Source organism: Rhineura floridana, chromosome 8, assembly GCF_030035675.1.
Source record: "Rhineura floridana isolate rRhiFlo1 chromosome 8, rRhiFlo1.hap2, whole genome shotgun sequence".
In the NCBI taxonomy this organism is placed as follows: domain Eukaryota; kingdom Metazoa; phylum Chordata; class Lepidosauria; order Squamata; family Rhineuridae; genus Rhineura; species Rhineura floridana.
In genome coordinates, this window is record NC_084487.1 from 117,393,270 (window position 1) to 117,416,361 (window position 23,092).

The window sequence follows — 23,092 nt, forward strand, 5'->3', positions numbered from 1 at the left end:
CACCCCCCATGACATCATGTTGAGGGCCTCCCAAATTTGGACCCAGCCCTGAGAGGAAATTTCAGCAGGTGCAGTGTTTCTTACCCCTGTACTACACACTTTTTCTCTGAAAGATTCCTTCTTCATACTTTACATTATGATTTTGATAACATTCTGTTTGTAATTTTTTTGTTTGCAAATTCTTTGGCAAAACCCATACAAAATCTAGCACACCTTACAAACTTCTCAGCTAACATTATGTGAGGCCTTTCCTGCTTTCTAGCATTTTGGATGATGCTACCATACCATGTTGCATGTGAAGTGGCAAACTGCTGCCATGTTGTTCCATGAGACCTGTTTCTCTGGTGGACGTAGTTATACAATGGGACACAAGCCATTTTGAATCTGGCTTTGGGGGTCTGTAGGGCTGTAGATTAGATAGCGGTGACTGGTGAGATATGCAGAAAGTAAGGTGTCAGAACAAACAAAGCTCCCTTATACCAAGTCCAGCTATTTGTCTGTCTAGCTCAGTATTGTCTATGTTGTCTGACAGCAGCTTTCCACAGATTCAGACAGGTATCTTTCCCAGCCCTACCTGAAGATGGGTGGTGATGGTGGAATTGAACCTAGGACCTTCTGCATGGAAACCATCTTCTCTGACACTGAGTTACACCCATCCCTGTCAATCCCCATTGAATTGTATAGGATATTACATTCAGTGGAATTGAAGAATACCCAACACTCTTTGTCTTGTGCCTTTTATATATACAAAGCATCCAGAGGCCTCCCCTACCTTATCTCTTTTAGCTTCTGTAGAAAGTTGTCCAAAATATACATTTGGCTTCCAGGGTTGACATTAATAAATCTAACAGAAGACTCACTTACGTGTAACCAGCTTTCTTTTTAAATCAAATCATTTATTCTTTTCCAGTAGCATATTTTTGTTGTTGTTGATTGAAATGAGACATACTTACTGAGCATGTAGTGTTTGTGTGTCAAGCAAAGATGGGACAATCTGAAAGCATTCTGCCAGGGACTGAATCAAATAGTTTCCTCCCTATTCTTTCCAGTTGGCTCGCCACAATAAAATATTGCAGCACATGCTGAAGCCTGGGTCTGATCCAGAAGAAGGAGATGAAGCTTTGAAGCACTACGCCAATCACACAGCCCAGATTGAGGTAAAGCGTTGTTCACTGAATGGAAAATGTTTATAGTCAATGCACTCCCACCCCATCCTTTGGACTTCTGGAAAATATAGTAATGTTCCTCCCCTTGAATGTAGAAATCAGCCATCTCTCTTTTAAGAATCCTGTCTAATCCAGAAAGGCTATTCTTATATTCATATGTCTATAGCAAGTTGCTTTGAACATGAAAAAATGAGGATCTTATGCTAAACATCTGGAAATGGACTGCTTTCCTAGGACTGGAGCTTTGAAGACCCTAGAACAGGTTTACATGGGAATTCTGCCACAACAAACAAATGTATTATTCAAATAAACACAACCTGTATCAAGAAGCTTGAACAGCTGACAAAGTGTTGAGCCCATTTATCATGATTGATCTGAAACATTTGCTATCAGTGTAGAATGAATGCAGCATTTACCCAGGTCATTTTAATTGATTACCTTGTATATCAATCTGGGCCCAAACTAAAGCAATTTTTCAAAACCTCCTAAATTTCAGGTGTTGACAGTAGAACCTGGAATGTCACAATCGTCTTCATTAAGTATTTGGATGGCAAAATGCTGAGACTTTTTGCTCAGTTTCTGAATGGTAATCGTAGAAAAAAATTGTCCTGGCAACTAAACAAATAAACTAAATGGAGAAGGACTTCATCCTGCATAATAATATATGTCCTTCCTCTGCTTCCATTTTCATTGCAGAGTTGAGTTCCAGGTGTTGAACCTTGATCCACACTTCTAAAGTTTTTGGGTAGACTTAGTCCTGAAGCTTGTGAACAGGATAGGGCTTCTAGGGCAGAAGTCCTCCTGGCCATGCAGGAGAGGGCAGCATGCGAGCTTGATACTTTGCTTGGAGTTGCTGCAGTTTGTCCACATAGTGCTAAACCGTGAATCAGTATTGCATACAAATATAGCCAGTCACACAGGAGGTCCCTGAGAGAATCTCCAGCTCATCTGTCCCCTTACAATATACAGTGGCCCATTTTGCACATAATGCTAAGTCAAACCATGGCTTAGCACAAACAAGCAAACATGCGGCTTCCTAGAGAGATCATGGCCATTGTGCTCCTCCCCCAATCCTGCTGCTACCATGCTACCCTAACATTATATTTGAGTCCAGGCTTGTGGTTTGTCTCTCTTGAACAAACCATGAGTGGCAAACAAAGAACAAACGTTGGTTTTACTGCTCATGGTTTGTCTGGAATGAGATAAACCATGAGTCTGGGTTTGGACGTAATGCTAAGTCAAAACACGGCTGAGCTTTGCATGTTTGCTTATTTACATTAAACCATAGTTTGGCGTTGCATTATGTGTGAAATAGGTCAGTCAGTGTAACACAACGTGATACAGGTACCACCTGCAGGCACCATTCAAGCAATTTGCTCATGCCTTTTTCAGTAGTGACCATCATTACATATAGGCACATACAGGTAGATCCATGGATCCACTTCATGCTCTGTATGTGGAGGGCATGAGGCAAAGGCTCCCTCCCAGATCTCACAGCATGTGAGATGCATGTGTGCACCAGCCCTTCTAGTTCATGGCACAAACCTGGGTACAGATTTATTAAGATATATTGTTTGATGCCTTTTCTATCACTTTACTCCTCTTGTAATGTTTAATGTTGTACTGTTTTGCTGTTGTGTTTTTCTGCAATTAAAATAGTAGTAGGTTTGCTTTGTTTGGGGATAAGTTGTTTTCTAAACATTTGTCATCCTTTGGAAGGAGGCTTAGGATTTTGGAGAGCAATGATTCATATGCACTGAAGTTGAAAATCCCCCAAAGTGAAGCTTGCAGAATATCTGTTAAAGAACATCAACCTCTTTGCCCCCTCGAAATTAATATTTCCCTTTTTCCTATTTGTAGACAAACTGTAACTGTGCCAGATAACATTGTCCTAGCTTGTCTGGAAGATCGATAGAATTTAGCTGTATCTATCATCTTCTTTGTCCCTTTCCTCCTCCCCTACAAGAAGAAGCAGGGATTTATATATGATATTCAAGCCTTGTATGCATCTGAGTGAGAAACATGTATTTGCAGATTGTCCGTCATGATAGAACTATGGAACAAATAGTCTTTCCGGTGCCAAATATCTGTGAATTCCTTACACACGAATCCAAGTACCGGGTATTCAATACTACCGAGAGAGATGAACAAGGAAGCAAGGTGAATGACTTTTTCCAACAGACAGAGGATCTGTATAATGAAATGAAGTGGCAAAAGAAAATCAGGAGTAAGTACAAGAATTTGTCAGTTGATACATGTTATTGGTCTAGATTGCGCATCACACTAAGCCAACACAACTTAGCATAAACATGGGCATACGGCTCCAGCAGAGGAAATTATGGCTGCTTCACTCCTTCTCAGTCATTTTGCTGCTGTGCTGTGCTGATCTGTGTCATAGTTTTGCTTTCTGTGTCATCCAAACCTGGCCTCATGGTGTAGCTCTTTCCAGGCTAACTACAAGATGTAACCAAGGTTTGTTCCACCCTCTGAAAACAAGCAGGGTATGTCAAGAGTCTGATGTGCTTCCATGTGATACTGTGTACAACAAAACAAGAGACTGTCATGTGACATGGCTATAAAGCCTTTTAGATCCAGAAGCCAACAACAACTCATGTTTGGTCACAAGTGAAATCTGAACAGTTGATCTGTTCTGACTCTTAACTGCAGTCAGTTAAGAGTGAACCAAACATCCTTTGTTTTAGAAGTTTTCTGCTTGAAGACCACAAGCGCGGTCAGTTTCAATACCTGCCTATATGTGAGATAGTTTGTATGGACTATTAATAGATGGCACGTTCATTCTTGATACCCTCACTCACTCACTCACACACGCACAGGGTAGATTCTTGTGCTCAAATGTTGTGAGACTTGTGTAAGAGTGAACCAGGAAGTCCCTAATCTAATTATCACCTCATCAATGAACCCAGGCAAGCCATCAGCTTGCGGCCTTAGCCTCATCTATAAATTGAGGATAATAATGCTGAAGTACCTTATAAGAGTGTTATAAGGATTACTGATATAATGCATGTGAAGCTCTTTCGATAAGCTTCATAAGAATTCACTAATAGGCAAAAAACCTTGTGATTTAAGAACATACCTATAGCTAACCGATATTTCTATCAAACTTTAAAAAGCAGGGAAATTGGGCAGCTATAGTGAATGCCAAACAAATATTTCATGTTAATAAATATTAAACAATGCCCAACAGTAGAAATGCAAAACATAATCCAGATAGCAGCATAAACAGTACATCTTATCCAAAACTAAATGTCGACCCCAGCAACAATCCCTCAGTCAATCAGGGCCCTGCTGGGCCAGATGGAAATGGGTCAGACAGAGACGCAGGGACCAGGTCTTGCAGGACTCACAGATAGATGGTCTCTAGACACTTTCAGGAGCAGGAGCAGCCTTTGTAGCTGGAGATGGTCAAGGCCCTTCCCTTGTAGGTCAGATGGAAATGAGCCAAAGAGAGAAGCAAGGACTAGGTCCTTGTAAAAAGCAAGTACAAAATTACCACATACTGTAATTTCTTAGGCAATGCAGATGGGACTCCCAATGCTGGCCCAGACTAATGCAAAGCTTTCTTTTATTGAGAGAAAAGAGAAGAATAGAATTACAAAATTACTGGGTACATGACAGCATTAATCGTTAATATCCTAACCCATTCATAACTTCAAACTAAAGAGATTAAAGGACCTTATTACTATAAAGAGTGACAGGTAGGAGAGATTACCTATCCTAGGCCCAGGAGTGAGCAGTTAAATACAGCTGAAGCGATGTGGAAGAGCTCTGGCCCCAAAACAGGAAGGATTCTGTTTGTCTCAAGGCTGGTGCCGAGACACAAAATCCTTTCCTGGTTCTCTCCCTGCAGTCCTGCGTTGAGAGCGTTGTTACACGTGTTGGAGCTCAGATTGCCATTTTTCCCCTTCTCCAACTCAAACCTCTTTTTAACAGACACTTTTTCTCTCTCACCCCCCTGCAAAAGGAGGGGTCTGGGTATGAGGTGAATTTGTGTGTCTGTGTGTGTGTGAATGTTCTGTTGCTGACACTGAGAAACTCAGGCTACTTTCTAATGCATTGAACAATGGGATAACTCTGCTAGGCATGAGGGAAGTCTGCCAAGGAGAAGATAACATTTATTCCAATTGCTCTTGGTTATTTTTGTTTTTCACAGGATGACCTTGTTGCACCGTACCTCAGGAATGCGTAACCAGCAATATAAGGGGTGTGTGGGGTGGGAGTTATAGTTCAACAGGCTCCAGGGCCTTGCACCTAACAGTCTTCACTGGCTGCATTACTGTAGTTTTCATTGAAGGTATCACATCTCTTTCCCTGAAAACACTGCTTTTTGGGTGAACATAATTTCTGCTGCCTCCTTGTCATAATGTTGCTCTTCCCTCTCCAGATAATCCAGCTCTGTTCTGGTTCTCCCGGCACATTTCCCTCTGGGGAAGTATATCTTTCAATCTGGCGGTTTTCATCAATCTAGCAGTCGCTCTTTTCTACCCATTTGGAGATGATGGCGATGAAGGTAAGCAGATTCATTTCTAAATTCTCAAAACCCAGTATAAAGCTCAAGCAGGTGTGCTAAATATGTATTCAGACTGAGAGCCATAACGGTGTAGTCATGGTGTAGTACACAGAGTGAGCAAGATAGCAACAAGGCTAGGAGACAAGCCCTGCGGTACCTTTAACAGCATTTGAATCTCCAGATATTAAGTTGACAATGGTGTCTTCTGTGCAGGTAAATGGATGTTGCTTAGCTGATTTCTCTGAACGGGAAATTACAGAGATAACACAGAGAAGGCCCTCCTCTGTCTCTCGAATAGTCTGCCCCAGGGATGGGCAAATATATCAATTTCAGTTTTTCCCAATTTCTCATTTTCCCCATCTTAAGTGTAGTTCTCAACATTTCTACATCAATTTGTGATTATCATTTTTTTCAAAAAAGTAATAAAAATTCATCATCCTTGTAATAGAAATTTCTCCTAATATACACATTTTTGTAAATGATTTTTCCTTAATTTGCGCATTTTTGCAAAGCAATTTTCCATAATATATTTTACATTATTTTCAGTAATGTATGCATTTTTATGCATACTATACCCTATGCATTTTTGTACGCATTACTTGACTGGAGGCCTGTGTTGCAAAATTTGGAGAAGTGCAAATTTTGAAGGATGGCTTTGTTTTAGTTTGTGTATTTTTTAGGAAAATGCAAATTAAGTAAGTTTGTGTTTAAATGGAAACTGAATCTAACGTGTCTCCCATCCCTAGTCTGTAAAAGAGAGAACATGGAACATAGATGTTAGATGAAGGTAAGGTATATGCAGAGCTTGGAAAAGTTACTTTTTTGAACTACAACTCCCATCAGCCCTAGGCAACATGGCCACTGGATTAGGCTGATGGGAGCTGTAGTTCAAAAAAGTAACTTTTCCAAGCTCTGGATATGAGGGGAGAAGGTGTTCCATGCATATGCAAGACCTAGACCACTGAATAATAAGCACAACTTAAAATAGCCGGTATTGAGAAGTTATTGTTTTTGTTATGAATTGTCTTCCATGTATGTATCTCAAGGCAATGTACAAAGTATAATAAGAACAACTAAAAAGCGTGTGCCTTGATCTGTGGCTGGAAGCCAACCCAGGCGCCAGTGCTGATGAATGAGAACTGATGTAATATAATCTTAAGTTGTAAGTCATTTTAAATTGTTGAGAATAAGGAACTAAAGTCTGTAGTATGCTCTGGGAGATAACCAAACTGAATGTATTTTGTTTGCTTGAGAACTGAAGCAAATGTTTTAACAGTGAGAGATCTTAATTTGTGGGACAGCAGCTGGGGGGGAGCAGAGAGGGTGAGAAAGAACTGGTGTTGATAATCTTTAAATGAAAAGTTTGGATGCAACTTATTCACTAGTCCTTGGTGTAAACTTCCTTTTTCATTTTAATACAGAAAATCCTATGCTTCTAACATGTACAAACATCCTCATTAAGATGCTCACATTCCCCCCAAAGGGGGGCATCTGATTTTCTCCTGTCACATGCTTTGATTGTCTCTTTCAGCTTCCTGCAGCTGAATAACAGTTTGGCTGCTATCATGTGCTCTTGGTTTTGCAGAAGTACATTAAAAGACAGCATTCTTGGAATGACTAGGTTAAGCTCAGCACCTAAAACACGTGGATATGTCCTGAGACTCGGTGTGGGCAGGCAGGGGGAGAGCAAAAAGAAATACCTCTTCTGGCTTGAGGCTAGCTTTCTTGGGAGAAGGGAGGAAGAGAGAAAAGATCTTATCTCTTGATCATTTTCATTACGGTTAACTGCACCCATATCAATTGTTCACATAGTTTTAATTATATTACTCAGGGCTGGAAAGGTTGGATGGAGTACAAAATAGAGAGTTGCACCATCACTGAAGTGGCAACTATTTATTATGCTTAGATTAACTAGACAACCATGCAGAAGAATGTTAATGTCTGCAGATTGGAAGCTGGAAGAGGAAAAGGAGGGTCTTGCCCTCCCAAAAAGAATCTAAAAAATCCTGCATGTAAGAGTCAGTGTATACATGCAAATGGTAACACTTTTTCTGCCATGTGCCACTTCAGGTGGAAGATGAGGGGCAGGGTTGCCTGTTTGAATGTTCTCCCATGGACAAAAACCTCTGCATATACAAACAAACATGAATGCAAACCCTCTGACTCCTCTGGGCTCCTGCTGGGACAAAGGGCGGGATACAATCTTTCTACATGCAGCGATTTATTTAATTTTACATTAGAGGGGAGCATTCAGACATGCAGTTCTCCCCCCCCTTTTTTTTTTTTTGTAGTGTGATGTGGTGCAATTCAAGGGGGGGACTTTTCCCATTTGATTCTGTTGCTTTTCTACACTGGTTCTAATAGACTTTATGCTTGACTTATTTTTTAAAATCCTGTTTTGCCTTAATTCTTCTTCATGGGGTATTTGTGAGGATGGAATCACAAGAGACAAAAACAATCTTCGGCTGCTTTTTTGATGATTCAGGAGCTGTGACTTGGAAAGACCGCCCTCCCTCCTCCAGCACCTCGTGGGCTGAAAAGAGAGGTCAGTCTCCAGGCCACTCTGCTCTAATCCTCGCCTGAGCCAGCCTGCCAGTAGGAGTGTTTGTAATTGTCAAGGGTGCTGGTGGAAGTATTAATGAGAAGCACATGTTTCTCCTTGAAACTGGATTCATTCCACTGATGGTGGTTCACATGAACTGTCAGGTGAAAGTCACTTCTTGTCATATTACTAACTGGACTCATTATGAATCCATGACCTAGAGGCAGAAGGGTTTATATCCCTTTACCAGTCTTTTTAGTAATCCAGTTAAAGTTTAAACAGAGCACTTTTAAAAGCACTTTTAGCTAGTCTGCAGGTTGTAGCGAGTGAGAGAGTCCTCCTTCTTCCTGCACAGATATATCCACTTCGACGATTCCCTTGATCTCAGACCCAGTCTACAGTTCTTTATTTATTTCATTCCATCTATAAAGCACTTCCTATCAAACATCTTAAAGTGAGTTAACAATAAAAACATCAACAATAGTTATAGATATAGATAGATATAGATACAGACAGAACAATTTCATACATAAAAACCATTTCAAATCCAAAACAAGACTGGGATAAAAATTTCTACTATGGAGATGGTAACAGTGGTTAAGGTGTTGGACTACGACCTGGGAGACCAGGGTTCGAATCCCCACATAGCCATGAAGCGCACTGGGTGACCTTGGGCCAGTCACTGCCTCTCAGCCTCATGAAAACCCTATTCATAGGGTCGCCATAAGTCAGAATCGACTTGAGGGCTGTACATTTACATTTTTTTTTACTTTACAGGCTTGTTATAACACCTGCTAAGGTTAAGCATGTAAAACATCTGAACACTTGAAATATACCTTATAAATGCAGTATTAATAATAATAACTACAGCTGTTTTTGTTATTATTACTAGAACTAAGGCTATCAGTTTTTTCTTAGGCACCAACCTTTTAAAAAATGCCATGGTGTTGGAAGTGTTGAGCAGGGGAAGGGTTAAGCACACTTCTCCACTGAAAATCAGCCCCTCCTGATGCTGCATTTTCCTAAGAAAAGCAACCACCAAAGTTTTGTTGCACACATTTGTGTATAAACATGTAGCAAGACTTTGAAATGACTTTAAAAGGGGATTATAGCTGGTATAGCACAGTGGGGAGGAGAGCCTGGCTGGGAGTCCAGAGTCTGTGAGTTCAAATCCCTGCTCGTGTCTCCTGGGTGTCAAGGGCCAGCTAAAGATCACCCCCACAGTGAGTGGCTCAGGGGTTATGTGCCCTGCCATCTGTGCAGCTGTGGGCAAGCCACATAGTCCCAAGGAGCCCAGTGGTCCCCCAGCTGCCAGTTGCAGACAAGGGAGGGGCTGGCTTGTGCAGCTGTGGCAAGCTGAGCAGGCCCTAGTCAGCTCAGGAGGACTAGCCTCAGGGGGAGGCAACGGTGAACCCCCTCCGAATACTGCTTACCATGAAATCCCTATTCATAGGGTCGCCATAAGTCGGGATTGACTTGAAGGCAGTCCATTTCCATAGAAATTCATGGAGGATGGATCTATCAGTGGCTGCTATAGTCATGATGAGTATATATGGCACCTCTAAGTCCGAAAGCACTTTACTTTGGAATACCAGATAGTGGGAACAGACAAAAGAGGAGGTCTGTTGCTTTCATGCCCTGTTTGTGACCCTCCCAAAGGCATCTGGTTGGCCAGTTTTGCAAACAGAATGCTGGCCTAGATAGACCATTGGTCTGGTCTGCAGTGTTTCCTAGGCTCTTAACCTGTGGCTAGCCCTGGGTGAGAGACAGATAGGGCTGTGGCTGGGAATGATTGGTTTGGTAAGTAGTTTCCCCTCCTCTGCCTATCCTCCTCACTTGACTCCCCCAAGTCTTGTATTGGTGTGGTTTCTCTTTCTCTCTCTGACCATAGATCTTGTCTTCCACGCGCAGCAGCATGAGCACAGGAGAAGTAGGAGGGGGAAATAACCAATTTGCTCCCTTCTTCCCCCACCATCTCTCTCTCCTCCCCCACATTCCCTGAGCTAAAGATGAGCAGCACAGCACAGGTCCCTTTGGTATGAGACAAGTGACAACAAAGGAGGGCTCTGGAGAGGGGAGAACAGTGCCCTAGTCCATCTAGGCCAGCCTTTCCCAACTAGTGGGCCACCAGATGTTGTTGTACCACAACTCCCATCAGCCTCAGCCAGCATTGCCAATGGTCAGGAAAGATGGGAATTGTGGTCCAACAACATCTGGAGGCACACTGGTTGGGAAAGGCTGTGTTAGAGCAATCCAAATAATAGGAAGACAGCATAATTTACACTGGGGAAAAGTATGCTGGACCACAACTCCCATCAGCCTCAGCCAGCATTGCCAATGGTCAGGAAAGACAGGAATTGTGGTCCAACAACATCTGGTGGCCCACTAGTTGGGAAAGGCTGCTGGATTGTGATTGCCTGATCAAAAGTTGCTCCAGAGACAGAACATAAATCTTCAATTCTCATACTGCCCAGGTGGAGAATAAAATAGGTGGCAACCCTATTATTTTTTCACACCAGTTGTTGACTTCTCTTAGTAGTGGTTCAGTGAATATTTATGGTTTGATGGGTTCAATTTATCTCACTTTTTCTTCACTATTTGGCAATGAGAGCTTACCAAAATAAATGGGCAGTCCTTGATGAAACCATGTGATTTGACAACCCTGTTGGAATATTCTCACATGTTGTGAAGCTTCAGCTAAATTGACCCATCATGGGGCCTGGGCTGGGCAGATTTAATGTTGACAGTGTTTGTTGTTAACAAACAAGCAAGGTGTTGATTTTCTTCAGGTTTTTTTAAAGTCAATTTACAGCACAATCCCATGCACATTCGCTGAAATAAAAATCCCATTGTGTTTGGTGGGGCTTTCTCCCAGGTGTGCATAGGATCACAGCCTTACCTTGCAATCCCAAGAGAGAATTAACTAAGGGGTAAACACCACTGGACGCAGTGGCCCATTTCATATGCCATGGCAAGTCTCAATAAGAAATAAACCATGGCTTACTGCTGGGATAGGGAATCTTTTTCATCCTAGGTGCTGCACTCCGTCACGATGAGCCTCCTAGGAGGCCACATGCCGGGGGGGGGGATAGAGGCAAAAGTGGATGGAGCAAAGATGTGACACTTACCTTTGTGCTGTAGAAGTCAGAAGCTTCTAAATATACCCACACACATCTCTCCATCCTCTCTCCAGGCAAGGAAGAGGGATTATCACAATTCAAGGACGCCTTCCAGCCAGGCAAAAGCAGAAGTAGGTGTGGGCCAAGGCTCTTGAGGGGAGTAGCCTGGGGACAGGGTGTAGACTGGAAGGGGCATGGACTGGGGAGAGTCCTGAAGGCTAGGCTACATTCATCCCCTTGCCCTGAGATTCCTCATTCCTGACTTACCATGAATGAGCAGTGGACTGGTGCATGCTGTTCAGTCACTCCGCCCTGTCTAGAGCTGAGAGAAACATACCACAAGGTTTGGCTTAGTGTTATGTGTGAATCAGTGCTTTTTTTCTGCCTAAACAAGCATGAGCTGTAAGCCAAGAAGAAACCTTTGCTGCCACTGATGGCTTTTTAGGAGAGGAATGTATCACAAGCACTGATCTGTACATAACCCAAGCCTCATAGTTTGAGTCTCGCTGCTAGAGATGGGCGAGAAATTTGATTCAGTTCACATTTCAAGCTGAATCTGTCATATTTTCACTTTCCAAAACAATATGAGAACCTAAACAGAGACATCCTTCGAAATTTGCCCGTATCAGAATTTTGCAATGCACTTCGCCAACCAAACAATGTTTACAAAAATGCATGTTAGGGGAAACTGCATAAAAATGAATATGAGTGAAAATAATATACATAAATGCATTATATGATGAGAAATTGTTTGCAAAAATATGTACATTAGTTAAACTGCCTATAAAATGTGTTTATTAGGAGAAATTAACACTAAAATGCTGTAGAATTTTAATGAGGGTGTGTGTTTTTTTACAAAAATTGCAAATTCCTGCAGAAATATGGAGAACTGAATTTAAGACTGGAAAAATGGGAAACTGAGAGAGCCAAAATTGGCAGACCTTTCCATCCTTACTCTCTGGTCCAGGCAGGGCGGAACAAAGCAGGAGCAACTGAACAGCATCTAGTAGCATGTGGCTTATTCACAGTCAGCCATGGTTTATTTCTTAATGTGATGTGTTGAGCCAGCTCAGTGACATTTATTGAACACAGTGGGATTTACTTACAAGTAAACTTGCATTGGATTGCACTGTTACAATTCAGTCACATACATGTCTTCTCAGAAGTAGGCCACACTGAGTTCAATAGAACATACTCCAAGGTAAATTATAGGCTTGCAACCCATAATCCTTTATCAATAGGATTGGTACCCAACAGGTGTATTGGGTCTGTGATGGTTCAATAATAAACTGTACTGAGTTGTACTCAACTGAGGGTGGGGGGCAGCCTGTTTAGTGCCTCTATCACATCTTGGTTTTGAGAAATCAGCATATGAAGCATTTTGCTGCATGGAGAAAAAATTATCAACTGCTAATACCTGCAGATCAAGATGCTGTGTAAAAGCACAGGAGGGAGTGCTCATCTCATCTGCCATCTTGCTCACTTTTATGCTATTATGGATGAATAAGTATAGCTATATATGTATATTTCTTCCTATGCATGTTGAGTTGGACAGAACACTGGTCTTGAAACAGTGGTACAGTTCTTACATTAAAAAGGTGTAATGATCTTTTTTTCTCATGTTTTTTTTCCTAGGCACACTGTCTCCATTATTTTCAGTTCTTCTCTGGATAGCAGTGGCCATCTGTACCTCGCTGCTTTTCTTCTTCCCTAAACCTGTTGGCATTCGCCCATTTCTGGTGTCCGTAATGCTCAGGTCCATATATACTATTGGCCTTGGGCCTACATTGATCCTTCTCGGCAATGCTAATGTAAGTCCTTAAAAACCCATTTAAGTGGACTTGAAAATATCACACGTTATATATATGCATGGCTGGTTATCTGTTTTTCCACATTCATCTTACACAGCTGAAAAACTGAGGCAGTAGACTGTACAAATAATCTGTTTAATTTTAAGCCTCATTAACTTGATTTTAAGCCAAGGCAAGGGTGAACACATCTGGGTTGAAACTACATTTCTAGGCCTACTTTGTCCAAGCACTTCGGCTCTTTGCTCTTCCATGATGAAAAATCAGACTTGTTTCTGTTTCAGTATGGAGGGCTAATTAAAACCCTGGAATTAAGCTGGGATATGCTTCTCTTCCCATTGGCTCAACTGGCATCTGTAAAATTGCCTGACCAGCTCTTTAACTGACACAGAAGCTGCTCTAGCTGCCAGTGCTGCTCCTGGTGCAGCCAGTACTCCCATGATGCAATGCTGCTGGTAGTCAAAAGCAGCTTGGCTGGTGGAGCGGAGCCTCAGCGCTTCCATTCCGGCAGGTGTGTCAATGTTACTTACTAGGAGGAAGAGGGGAAGCAGCGAGGTGTCGAGAAGGTCAGCACAGTGCAAGTACACCAGCAGAGCTGATCTGGTGCCCTTGCCTTTGTGCCTGCACCATGCAGACCTCCTCACCATCTCGGCCCCCCTTGCTCCTGGTAAGCGGCAATGACATACTTGCCAGAAAAACTAGCATTACAGCTCTGCCTCACTGGGTGAGCCGCTTCTGCTCCTGGTGCACTCTACCAAGATAGGGGACAGTTTCCATGACTGTTGGAGAGGAAAATGACATCCTGAAAATCTTGCCCACCTCCACCCCCTAGCATTGGAGCACCAAGTCTGCCCAGGAGATGGCCTCTGAGCTTTTGTAAGGCACTGCTGTGCGTCATGTACAGTTACAACCCAGACATTTGTTCTTTGCTGAGCTGCACTGTGGCCCTTACCATTTTTCATGCACCTCTTGATGCTGTCCCAGCCCTGCCTATCTAGGGGCACTTCACTCTCTTGGAAGAAAACCTGGACATTTAAAAGCAAGAGAGGGGCAAGAGTGGTGGAAGGCTGACTTGGAAAGGGTGGAATTTGAAAGAGAAGACTGAAGCTGGCCTAACCTCACGCAGGGAGCAGAAGGGCTGAGAGAAGCATAGCTCAGTGACAGAGCACAAGCTTTCCATACAGTGGGTCCCAGGTTCAGTTTCTGGCATCTCCAGTTAAAAAGATCCACAAGTAGCAGGTGATTGGAAAGACCACAAGAGCTACTACCAGTCAGAGTAGACCAGGTGTGGGGAACCTTTCCCCCTCCCAGATGTTACTTAACTACAGCTCCAGTCAGCCTCAGCAACCATGGCCAATGGCTAGGGATGATGGGAGTTGTAGTTCAGCAACATCTGGAGGTCCAAAGGTTTCCTACACTGGGTAGACAATGCTGGGCTAGATGGACAAATAGTCTGACCTGGTATTAGGTGGCTTGCTGAGAAGGGCTCTTGATCTTGACCGCAGCAGGAAATAAGATGTCTTATTAGCTGTCAACCACAACCCAACTTAAACATCTGGAATGAACAGCTGAGGTTCTCAGGTCAAACTGCTAATCCCAAGCAAGCAAGAGACACAGTACCTCTCATTTCCAGTGTTGAATGAAGTAGTAAGTCTTGATTGTGCTTGGTGCATATGCATTAGATAATAACTTGGTGGCTTATCAACTATTTTTTTTTGTAAATGTTCTCTATTGTTTAATATGGTATTCTAAGGACATATGGCTCAAGTTCTTGAGATATAGTAAATTTTGTCCATGTTGTTCCCCCCCTCCCCCAGCTTTGTAATAAGATTGTATTTTTGGTGAGCTTCGTTGGGAATCGTGGCACGTTCACCCGTGGATACAGAGCGGTCATTATGGATATGGCATTTCTCTACCATGTTGCCTATGTTCTTGTCTGTATGCTGGGCCTCTGTGTGCACGAATTCTTTTACAGCTTTCTGGTGAGTATATCCCTGGAGAGGGGCAAATATTGCCATAATGGGAAATACAGAGCATCTGGTTATGAGCGCTTCCTGAATATCGTGCCAAAGTGTGCTGTATATAATGCCACTAGACCACAGGGAGCAATTGTTAGATCTCAGTTCCCAGTTCTCAGATTGTGCAGCTCAGCAGGCAATAGCAGCCAATGCTGGCATTCTGACTAAGTGTATTAGTATGACACATGTGTTTGTAAACATTGTTGGTCACATTTACATGTTACATTTTAGGTGTACACTTCAGTCAGGTGTTCATGTAAAGACCATAAGGAAGTATCCCTTATTGGCTTATGGGGGGTAAAAATCCTTAGCAGTTTCACTGATTTTAATAAGGCCATTCTGGATTTAAATTGCAACTCTAAACCTTATATGTTTATATTTCATTACTGATGATTAATAGGAATAGTAGTAATACAAGTATTACTGTCATCATTGTTTAAACTTATATTCCATCTTCATCCTTTAAACAAGAACTCAAACCAGGTTATGCTTATTTGTATTCTTCACCTCTATTTACAGCATGTATTTTTTTGTAGAACACAATGCATGTGCATGAAAAGCATCTCTGTGGATATTTTAACACAAAATCACTGTAGTATTAGATCATAATAGTATCAGTCTCTCTATTATAGGATCTGACCATTGTTGCTGTTGCTAAAAGTTGACTCAGCCCATTCCTGATGTAGCAGAATCCATCAGTGCTGTAGCAATATTGGCAGTTTTCTCCACCCTTTCCCATGGCCTAGTTTATGCTACATAAGAGTAGCTATGTGACTTTGGAGAGGGCACAGAGACAGCAGGGTCTCCTTTGTCCCTCTTGTGCAGTCATAACAGCTGCAGAGCCATATCTGATAGCATAGCAGATACTGTCTGCCTGCCATGAGATCAGACTAGCTACAGCCATTTAAGCTGCTGCTTCTGTTACCGTACAGCTAAAAGCTTCCTGTTTTGCTTTGACTGCCTCTGCATTTCAAGTTTTGATTATACATTCATAATAATGTAATTGTAAATAGGCCTAGTTATTATATTACTGGCTATTACTTGATTAAAACACCTGTACTCCAGTGTTACTTTACTTTTTTTCCCCTGAACCGTGCAGAGGTCATCTCCTCCTTTGACTTGCTCTATCTAGTTCCATTTTTTTAATATGCTCATTTGCAGTCAGAGATGTTCCAGAACATTCTGTAAAGCAGCAAACCACTTGAAAATCACTCCCCCTGCACACACTTTAGTGTTCGTGAGATGTTGGAATGCACATTTCAGAGCAAGTCTATTTATATATATATAATGGGACAGAATTGCTCACTGCCTCAACTTTTTTCTCCTACAAGCTTTTGGGAAACCACTCTCTTCTCAAATGAGGCTTTTAATGGGCTTATTTTCATTTATGGTTCTTCTATTTAATAAAATATAGTCTTAGATCTAAGGCACTTTCACACAAGAGTTTTTTCAAATTTTGCATGCACTCATTCAACACATTTAAGACCTGTAAGCCACAAGATACGCCAGCCATGAGAACCAGAAACTTATGGAAAAGAATGTAGTGTCAGATTCTTACATAACCTCATGGCCCTCCTAGGAGTGTTGCAGAAGATGGTGTATTGACAACAAACCTTATTCCTTCATATTTATTCATATTTTGCATCCCTTACTGACTGCAAAAAATGATTTTAAAATATTATTCCTAGAGCATTCAGATTAGTGTGGATGTAGTCACTGACTTGCATGTCAGCTGGCAATAATTCATTCATGCTTCTTTAATATATGCATTCTACAGTAATCTCTGGACAGTGGAAATATTTGAAATCCCCATTTTTGTTCCTCATTTTAGACACTTTTTATTTTGGCATGTTTTCTTCCTCTTTTTAATCTTGTATGCCTAAGAAAACTTTGTGACTCATGGTGGATTGTTGTGATCTTCTCCTGGCCATTTTGTAGCCACATTATGATACAAATCCATATGGAAGATGGTCTTTGTTATAATTTCACTTGTTGATTTAAATATTTCTATCCAACCTCTTCCAAGATTCAAGACAGCTAAGAACAAGCAGTCACCCACACACAAAATTATAAATAAAACTATACAAAAAAATCCTACAAATGTTAATATTGTTTTAATATCTAACATAAAACAAGGTTGAAACGGCCCATGATTGTGGATTAACCTCCAAAGGTGACTTTTTAAAAATGTGTTTTACCATTTTTCTGATCTCACTTATCCAAGTGTATGATCTTGGAACTTTCAGCCAGACCTTAATGTTGGATGTTGTATCTGGCGCAAGCAGATGCCTAGGATGCAGAACAGTATAGTGACAGGCTAGATGCCATTTGAAGCAATGAGCCAGACAAGTAATAAGTTTTAAGAGTCACTTTACTGACAATAGAATATATCACAAGCTCTCTCTCTGTACAAACTCCTCGACCCCCACACTCTGCAAGTGTCTGCTGGCCCTCTATATAGATAAGGCCAGCTGCCCGAGCCTAGGTTGCATAGCAACGTGTCCTTGAAGATGGCTCGAGCTCTGCCAACTTTCGCTTCTAATCCACGTAGCTCGCTTGTGGAAATTTAACCTCTGCTTCCTCGGTTTAATAGCCAACACTTAATAGATCAGGGCTTTCTAAATATAGATTCCAGTCCATGGAGGTTGAGGCCAGTACTTTAAATCAGGTCTGGAAACTAATCAGTAACCAGTGTGCTTGCCACAACATGGGATATGAGTGTGTGCAGTATTCACCTGTCTAACTGGGCATAAGTAATTGGCAAAGCTCAAAAACTGTGGCACAATCCAGCCAATACCAAGCACTTCGGAGCCAATGCTAGCTTGTTGCTTAAATCTCTCCCACTGAAATTAGTATGACGCCCAACGTGCTTGGCTGTACAGTGCCCCAGGCACACTATCTGCTGCATGTGGGAAACGCCATGTTCAGCCGAGTCACATGCCCCAGTTTCTATGTTGACCTCTACCTCAAGATATCAACAATGCAGTTGAGTTTTTGCCACAGTACCTCTTAATATGATTGCAAATAAAATAATAAAAGAAATCCACAAAATCAGGAATATGGTTTAAAACTATTTTACATGACTGAATATTGGCCTAGAAATTTCATAGAAAATGTATTATTTGAGTTGCTTTGAGTGTAAAAGGCAGGATGACATGACATTTCTATCATAACAAATCATGACTTTGTTTCATGATAATTACCATAATACCGTATATTCCGGCGTATAAGACGACTTTTTAACCCCGGAAAATCTTCTCCAAAGTTGGGGGTCGTCTTATACGCCGGGTGTCGTCTAAACTTATTACCCCACCTTACTTGTGCCGCTGATGACATCATTTGCTGGAGTGGAGAGGAGTGCGGGTGTGTGTGGTCGCTGCTGGCTTGGGGTGCCGCGTTCTTTTTGCGGCCTTTGGCGCCGCGGTCTCGGGTGCTGCCGCTCTGGGTTGTGGCCCGGATGCAAGCGGTTGCGGCGCCGCCCACCGTCATTCGCCTGGGCTCGGGTGCTGCTGTGTCGCCGCGGCCCGCGTTGTTTTGGACCATTGCTGCTGGCTCTTGTTTGGGTTGGACGGAGAGCTGACCAATCCAAGCAGGCTTTGTATACAACAACCAACCAGTGATTGGCTGGTTGTTGTATGCTGGCAAAAAAAAGGGGGGGGGAAACCCCAAAATGCCACACAAGATCAGGGAGATAAAAAATTTTCAAAATGGTTTTTATTGTATAAATCTGTATTGGAACTTGCCCAACGCGTTTCAGCCCAACCAGGGCTTTCATCAGGGGATGTTTGTAAATCTAAAGAAATTTCTTTGTGTAAAAACAAAGTAACTACAGCTTTTCTCAAAAGCACCATAGGCTAAATAATTTTATAATATTGTATGCTGGGTCAGAGCTTGGAAAAGTTACTTTTTTGAACTACACAGCTCCCATCAGCCCCAGCCAGCACGGCCACTGGATTGGGCTGATGGGAGTTGTTGTTCAAAAAAGTAACTTTTCCAAGCTCTGTACAGTACAGCACCAGTATCTGTACCTGTTCATACAGTATAGCACCAGTACATACAGTACAGTATACAAATGTCCAACAGTCAAAACCCCATCATGGCTCCACCAGCAAGAAGAAAGAAATATGAAGCCAGTTTCAAACTTAAAGTTGTAAACTTTGCCATGGAACATAATAACTGCGCTGCTGCAAGACAATATGGAGTAACAGAAAAGATGGTTCGGGACTGGAAAGCAAATGAAAAAGCATTAAAGAGTATGCCAAGGGGTAAGTGTGCATTAAGAAGAGGCACCCCACATTGGCCAGAACTCGAAAAACATGTAGTAGACATGGTGAATGAGCATCGCCAAAACAGTTATGTAGTGACACGAAATAAAATACGTTTGTTTGCACTTCAGTGGGCCAAATCTAACCCAGATCACAGCAACAGATTTAAGGCCACTGTATCCTGGTGTACTAGGTTCATGGGAAGGCATAATATGGTACTGAGGCAAAAGACGAAAGTTGCCCAAAAATTACCTGCAGATCTTGATAGCAAAGTAAATAGTTTCCATTGATATGTAATACAACAGTGCACTAAACATGGCTATGCGTTAAGTAGTATTGGAAATATGGATGAAACTCCAATGAATTTTGATATGGTTGGAAATAAAACTGTCCATCAAAAAAGTGAAAAAACAATTTTAATTAAAACAACAGGACATGAGAAGTCCAGTTTTACAGTGGTACTAGGATGCACAGCTGATGACGCCAAACTGAGACCAATGATTATTTTTAAAAGAAAAACAATGCCGAAACTCAAGTTCCCTGTTGGTTGTTTTGTACATGTGAATAAAAAAGGCTGGATGGATGAAGAAGGGGTAAAGCTATGGCTTGATAATGTATGGAGCAGGCGACCAGGTGGACTTATTCAAAAACGTAGTCTACTGGTGTGGGATATGTTCAGGGCTCATTTAACTCCCAGCACCAAGCAAAGGCTTGCAAGACTAAACACAGATGCGGCAGTTATTCCTGCAGGATTGACATCATTGGTACAGCCACTGGATGTGTGCCTAAACAAGCCATTTAAAGATCGCATTCGAGAACAATGGAATGAATGGATGGTTAGCGGCGAAAAGTCATTCACAAAAGGAGGAAACATGCGTGCTCCACAGTTGGATGTTTTGTGCAAGTTTGTCATAAAAGCCTGGAATGATATTGATGCAGAAACAGTAATCAAGTCTTTCAAGAAGTGTGGCATATCAAATTCATTAGATGGTATGGAGGACGACTACTTGTGGGAAGATGAAGAGGAAGCCGAAGCTGAGACCACACCATTTGATACGGAATTCGATCCATACGATGACTGCCTTACAAATGTATCACAAGATGTCATTGATGTACTTATGATATCAGATGACGAACAGGAGGATTTTGAAGGCTTTTAAAGGGAAACTGTTTGGTTGTCAGCTTAGAAAACAAACAGCATGGCAGCTCCCATGGGTTTATTGTCTTATCCTTCCTTTCAGCTTTAGAGTGAATTAGAAAAAGTTTAATCCACTTGCACTGTTTTATGTTTACATGTTTGATGACAAACAGCCTTATGTTTGTAAGTGACAGTTTTCCTGCTAAGTACCTGCATGTCATAAGCATTTGAATTAAAATTACCATATTGAAATCAAATCTGATGTTTTTTTAATTTTTATTTGGTGTGTGTTGGAAGAGGGGTAGTCTTATACGGCGAGTATATCCCAAACTCTGTATTTTAACTGGAAAAGTTGGGGGTCGTCTTATACGCCCAGTCGTCTTATACGCCGGAATATACGGTACCTTGCAATTTTAATCCCTTTTTCAGTGTTGTTCTGTTGGCCTGTAATGTGTTCTGTGTGGCTCACAGAAAGAGGCTCTGGAAACCTGAAGCAAAAGAGTTAAGCAGAGCAAGAGAGTGTGCCAGGTCTGCCAAGGTCAGCAGATGTTTTGACAAGGGCAGCCACTGAGATAAGAAGGGAACTCAAGGCAGCTCTGGTGTGGGGGAAAGTTTGTATGGAAGGAGGACTGTGTTTGCTAACTTTAGTGTCAGTAAAAGACTCTTACAAAGTACTTTGCCTGGCCTGCATTATTCCGGTTCGGACCTGCGCCAGTGCCTCTGCACTGTTCGGTATCAACACGCGCTGCAACACGGGTTATGGGCCCAGCATGTTCATGGCCACAATCCCACATGGGTAGGTTTAAACCTATTTATTTCAATGAATTTATATGCATGCACAGAGTTAACAATTCAAGACTGGATCTAGATGTCTTCATAATGTCAGAAAGTTAAGTATCTGCTAGAAGGAAGATAAGAGATGTGCATGTTACACTTGCATATATGTGACTGTAATCTGCCTACCAGTTTGCATAATTTACATGATTTGAATATAGTATTAATGAACATGGTGTGTGCCAAATTTGTAGTTGTGCACATGTTACACTTCTTCTACAATATTCATAATCTGAAATGTTCAGTGTTAAAAAAAATTGTCAGGCCTGAGAAAACCTTGATGATTTTAGAATGAATTATGTAAGTTGTCAGAAAGAATGTGTTGTCTTGTTTTTACTCATCTCATTGTTTTTAATCATTTGCCTGTACGTAATAATTTTCAACACTCCCCTACAAACTAATGTCTGAAACAATGTGGGCTAGATGTTTGTTCCTTTAAAACAAATGAAAACAATGAGATTGTCAGGATTCTGTAATGCCCTATACATGGTAAGAAGTGCTCAGGAATACTATGCTCCTCATTTAGTTGGGATATTTGCCAGCTCCTATATATATATATTTATATACAGGAGTGCTGAGATTCCCTGGGAACACAACCATGTTAAGGAACGAACCGCTATCATCATTTACTGCAATTGTTTCACAGCAGCAATTTAACTAGGAACACACCAAGTTAGATATTCCATTTGGCTATGTCACTAGAGCCATTCAGGTTGCTCTGCACAGGGGAATTAGCAAGTGACTGAGCAAGCTATCGGTTGCATTTCAATGTGTGAAAATAGGAGGTCTCATTATCTTATCAGGCATTCGTAGACACTGCTTGGGCCAGTCTTCTTGTTAGTCTAGAATGCAGGGGTTGCCTTCAGCAGCTGATTTTGGGTGTCTTGTAAGAGTAGCAAATTGTTATTTAATTTATTATTGTATTTTTACTCCCATAGAGAGGTGCTTGTGATATTTTCTTCCTCAGGATTGAGGTGGGTAGGTATCAGGGATTTGCTGCTTCATCTCAGGCAGCAAAATGTCTTAGGCCAGCTCTGGATGCTGCCCCCTGAAATCAGCATGTTGCTTATTCCTCTAATGTAGTGATTTTCAAGTACTGTACATGCAAAGCACTAACCTGCTAGGCCTCCACGTTACTCAGTTCAACTGAGAATGCATCCTAGAACACACTCAGCAGACATATGGCTGCACATAGGAAGGATAGATATTGGTGGGCAAGCTGTCTTCTGGTCTTCTCAATGAGAAACCTAAGCTTTGAAGGAACCCCAGGATTCCCCAGATCAGAGTTTGAAAACGACTGCATCAATGCATTCCTTGAGTTCAGGTGGCAACCCTTTAAAGAAGCTATATGTTCCATTATGGTGATCACTTTCCTTTTTGTGTATTGTTTTCTCCCAGTTATTTGACTTGGTGTACAGAGAGGAGACTTTATTGAACGTAATTAAAAGTGTTACACGGAATGGACGCTCCATTATCCTGACTGCAGTTCTAGCCCTCATCCTTGTCTACCTCTTCTCCATTGTTGGGTTCTTGTTCTTGAAAGATGACTTCATTATGGAGGTGGAAAGACTGAAAAACAGAACACCTATTGCAGGTATTGCTCCTACTAGTAAAACATATTCCTCAGGATTTTACTGTGGTGTATGATTAGTTTGCCAGATTCAGTTGGAAGAC

At 41.8% G+C, this 23,092-nt stretch overlaps 1 protein-coding gene and 1 long non-coding RNA gene across 5 annotated transcripts in view; one reads left to right on the plus strand and one right to left on the minus strand.

Annotated features, from left to right (window-relative positions):
* The window catches only part of ITPR2 (inositol 1,4,5-trisphosphate receptor type 2), a 345,272-nt gene that overhangs the window by 279,851 nt on the left and 42,329 nt on the right, over positions 1 to 23,092 (plus strand). For all 3 annotated transcript variants that reach the window (XM_061582221.1, XM_061582222.1, XM_061582223.1), the window contains 6 exons: positions 1,050 to 1,157; positions 3,201 to 3,393; positions 5,569 to 5,694; positions 12,991 to 13,166; positions 14,981 to 15,145; positions 22,817 to 23,012. In XM_061582221.1, the coding sequence (XP_061438205.1) occupies positions 1,050 to 1,157; positions 3,201 to 3,393; positions 5,569 to 5,694; positions 12,991 to 13,166; positions 14,981 to 15,145; positions 22,817 to 23,012 (964 nt within the window). The remainder of the gene's footprint in view (positions 1 to 1,049; positions 1,158 to 3,200; positions 3,394 to 5,568; positions 5,695 to 12,990; positions 13,167 to 14,980; positions 15,146 to 22,816; positions 23,013 to 23,092) is intronic.
* On the minus strand, positions 912 to 11,428 carry LOC133363114 (uncharacterized). 2 transcript variants are annotated; one of them, XR_009757590.1, is made up of 3 exons: positions 11,365 to 11,428; positions 9,163 to 9,258; positions 912 to 3,356 (listed from the first exon to the last, which is right to left on the minus strand). It is a non-coding gene; the product is annotated as an uncharacterized LOC133363114 (long non-coding RNA). The 2 variants fall into 2 exon arrangements; XR_009757591.1 differs by lacking the exon at positions 912 to 3,356 and adding an exon at positions 4,315 to 4,746.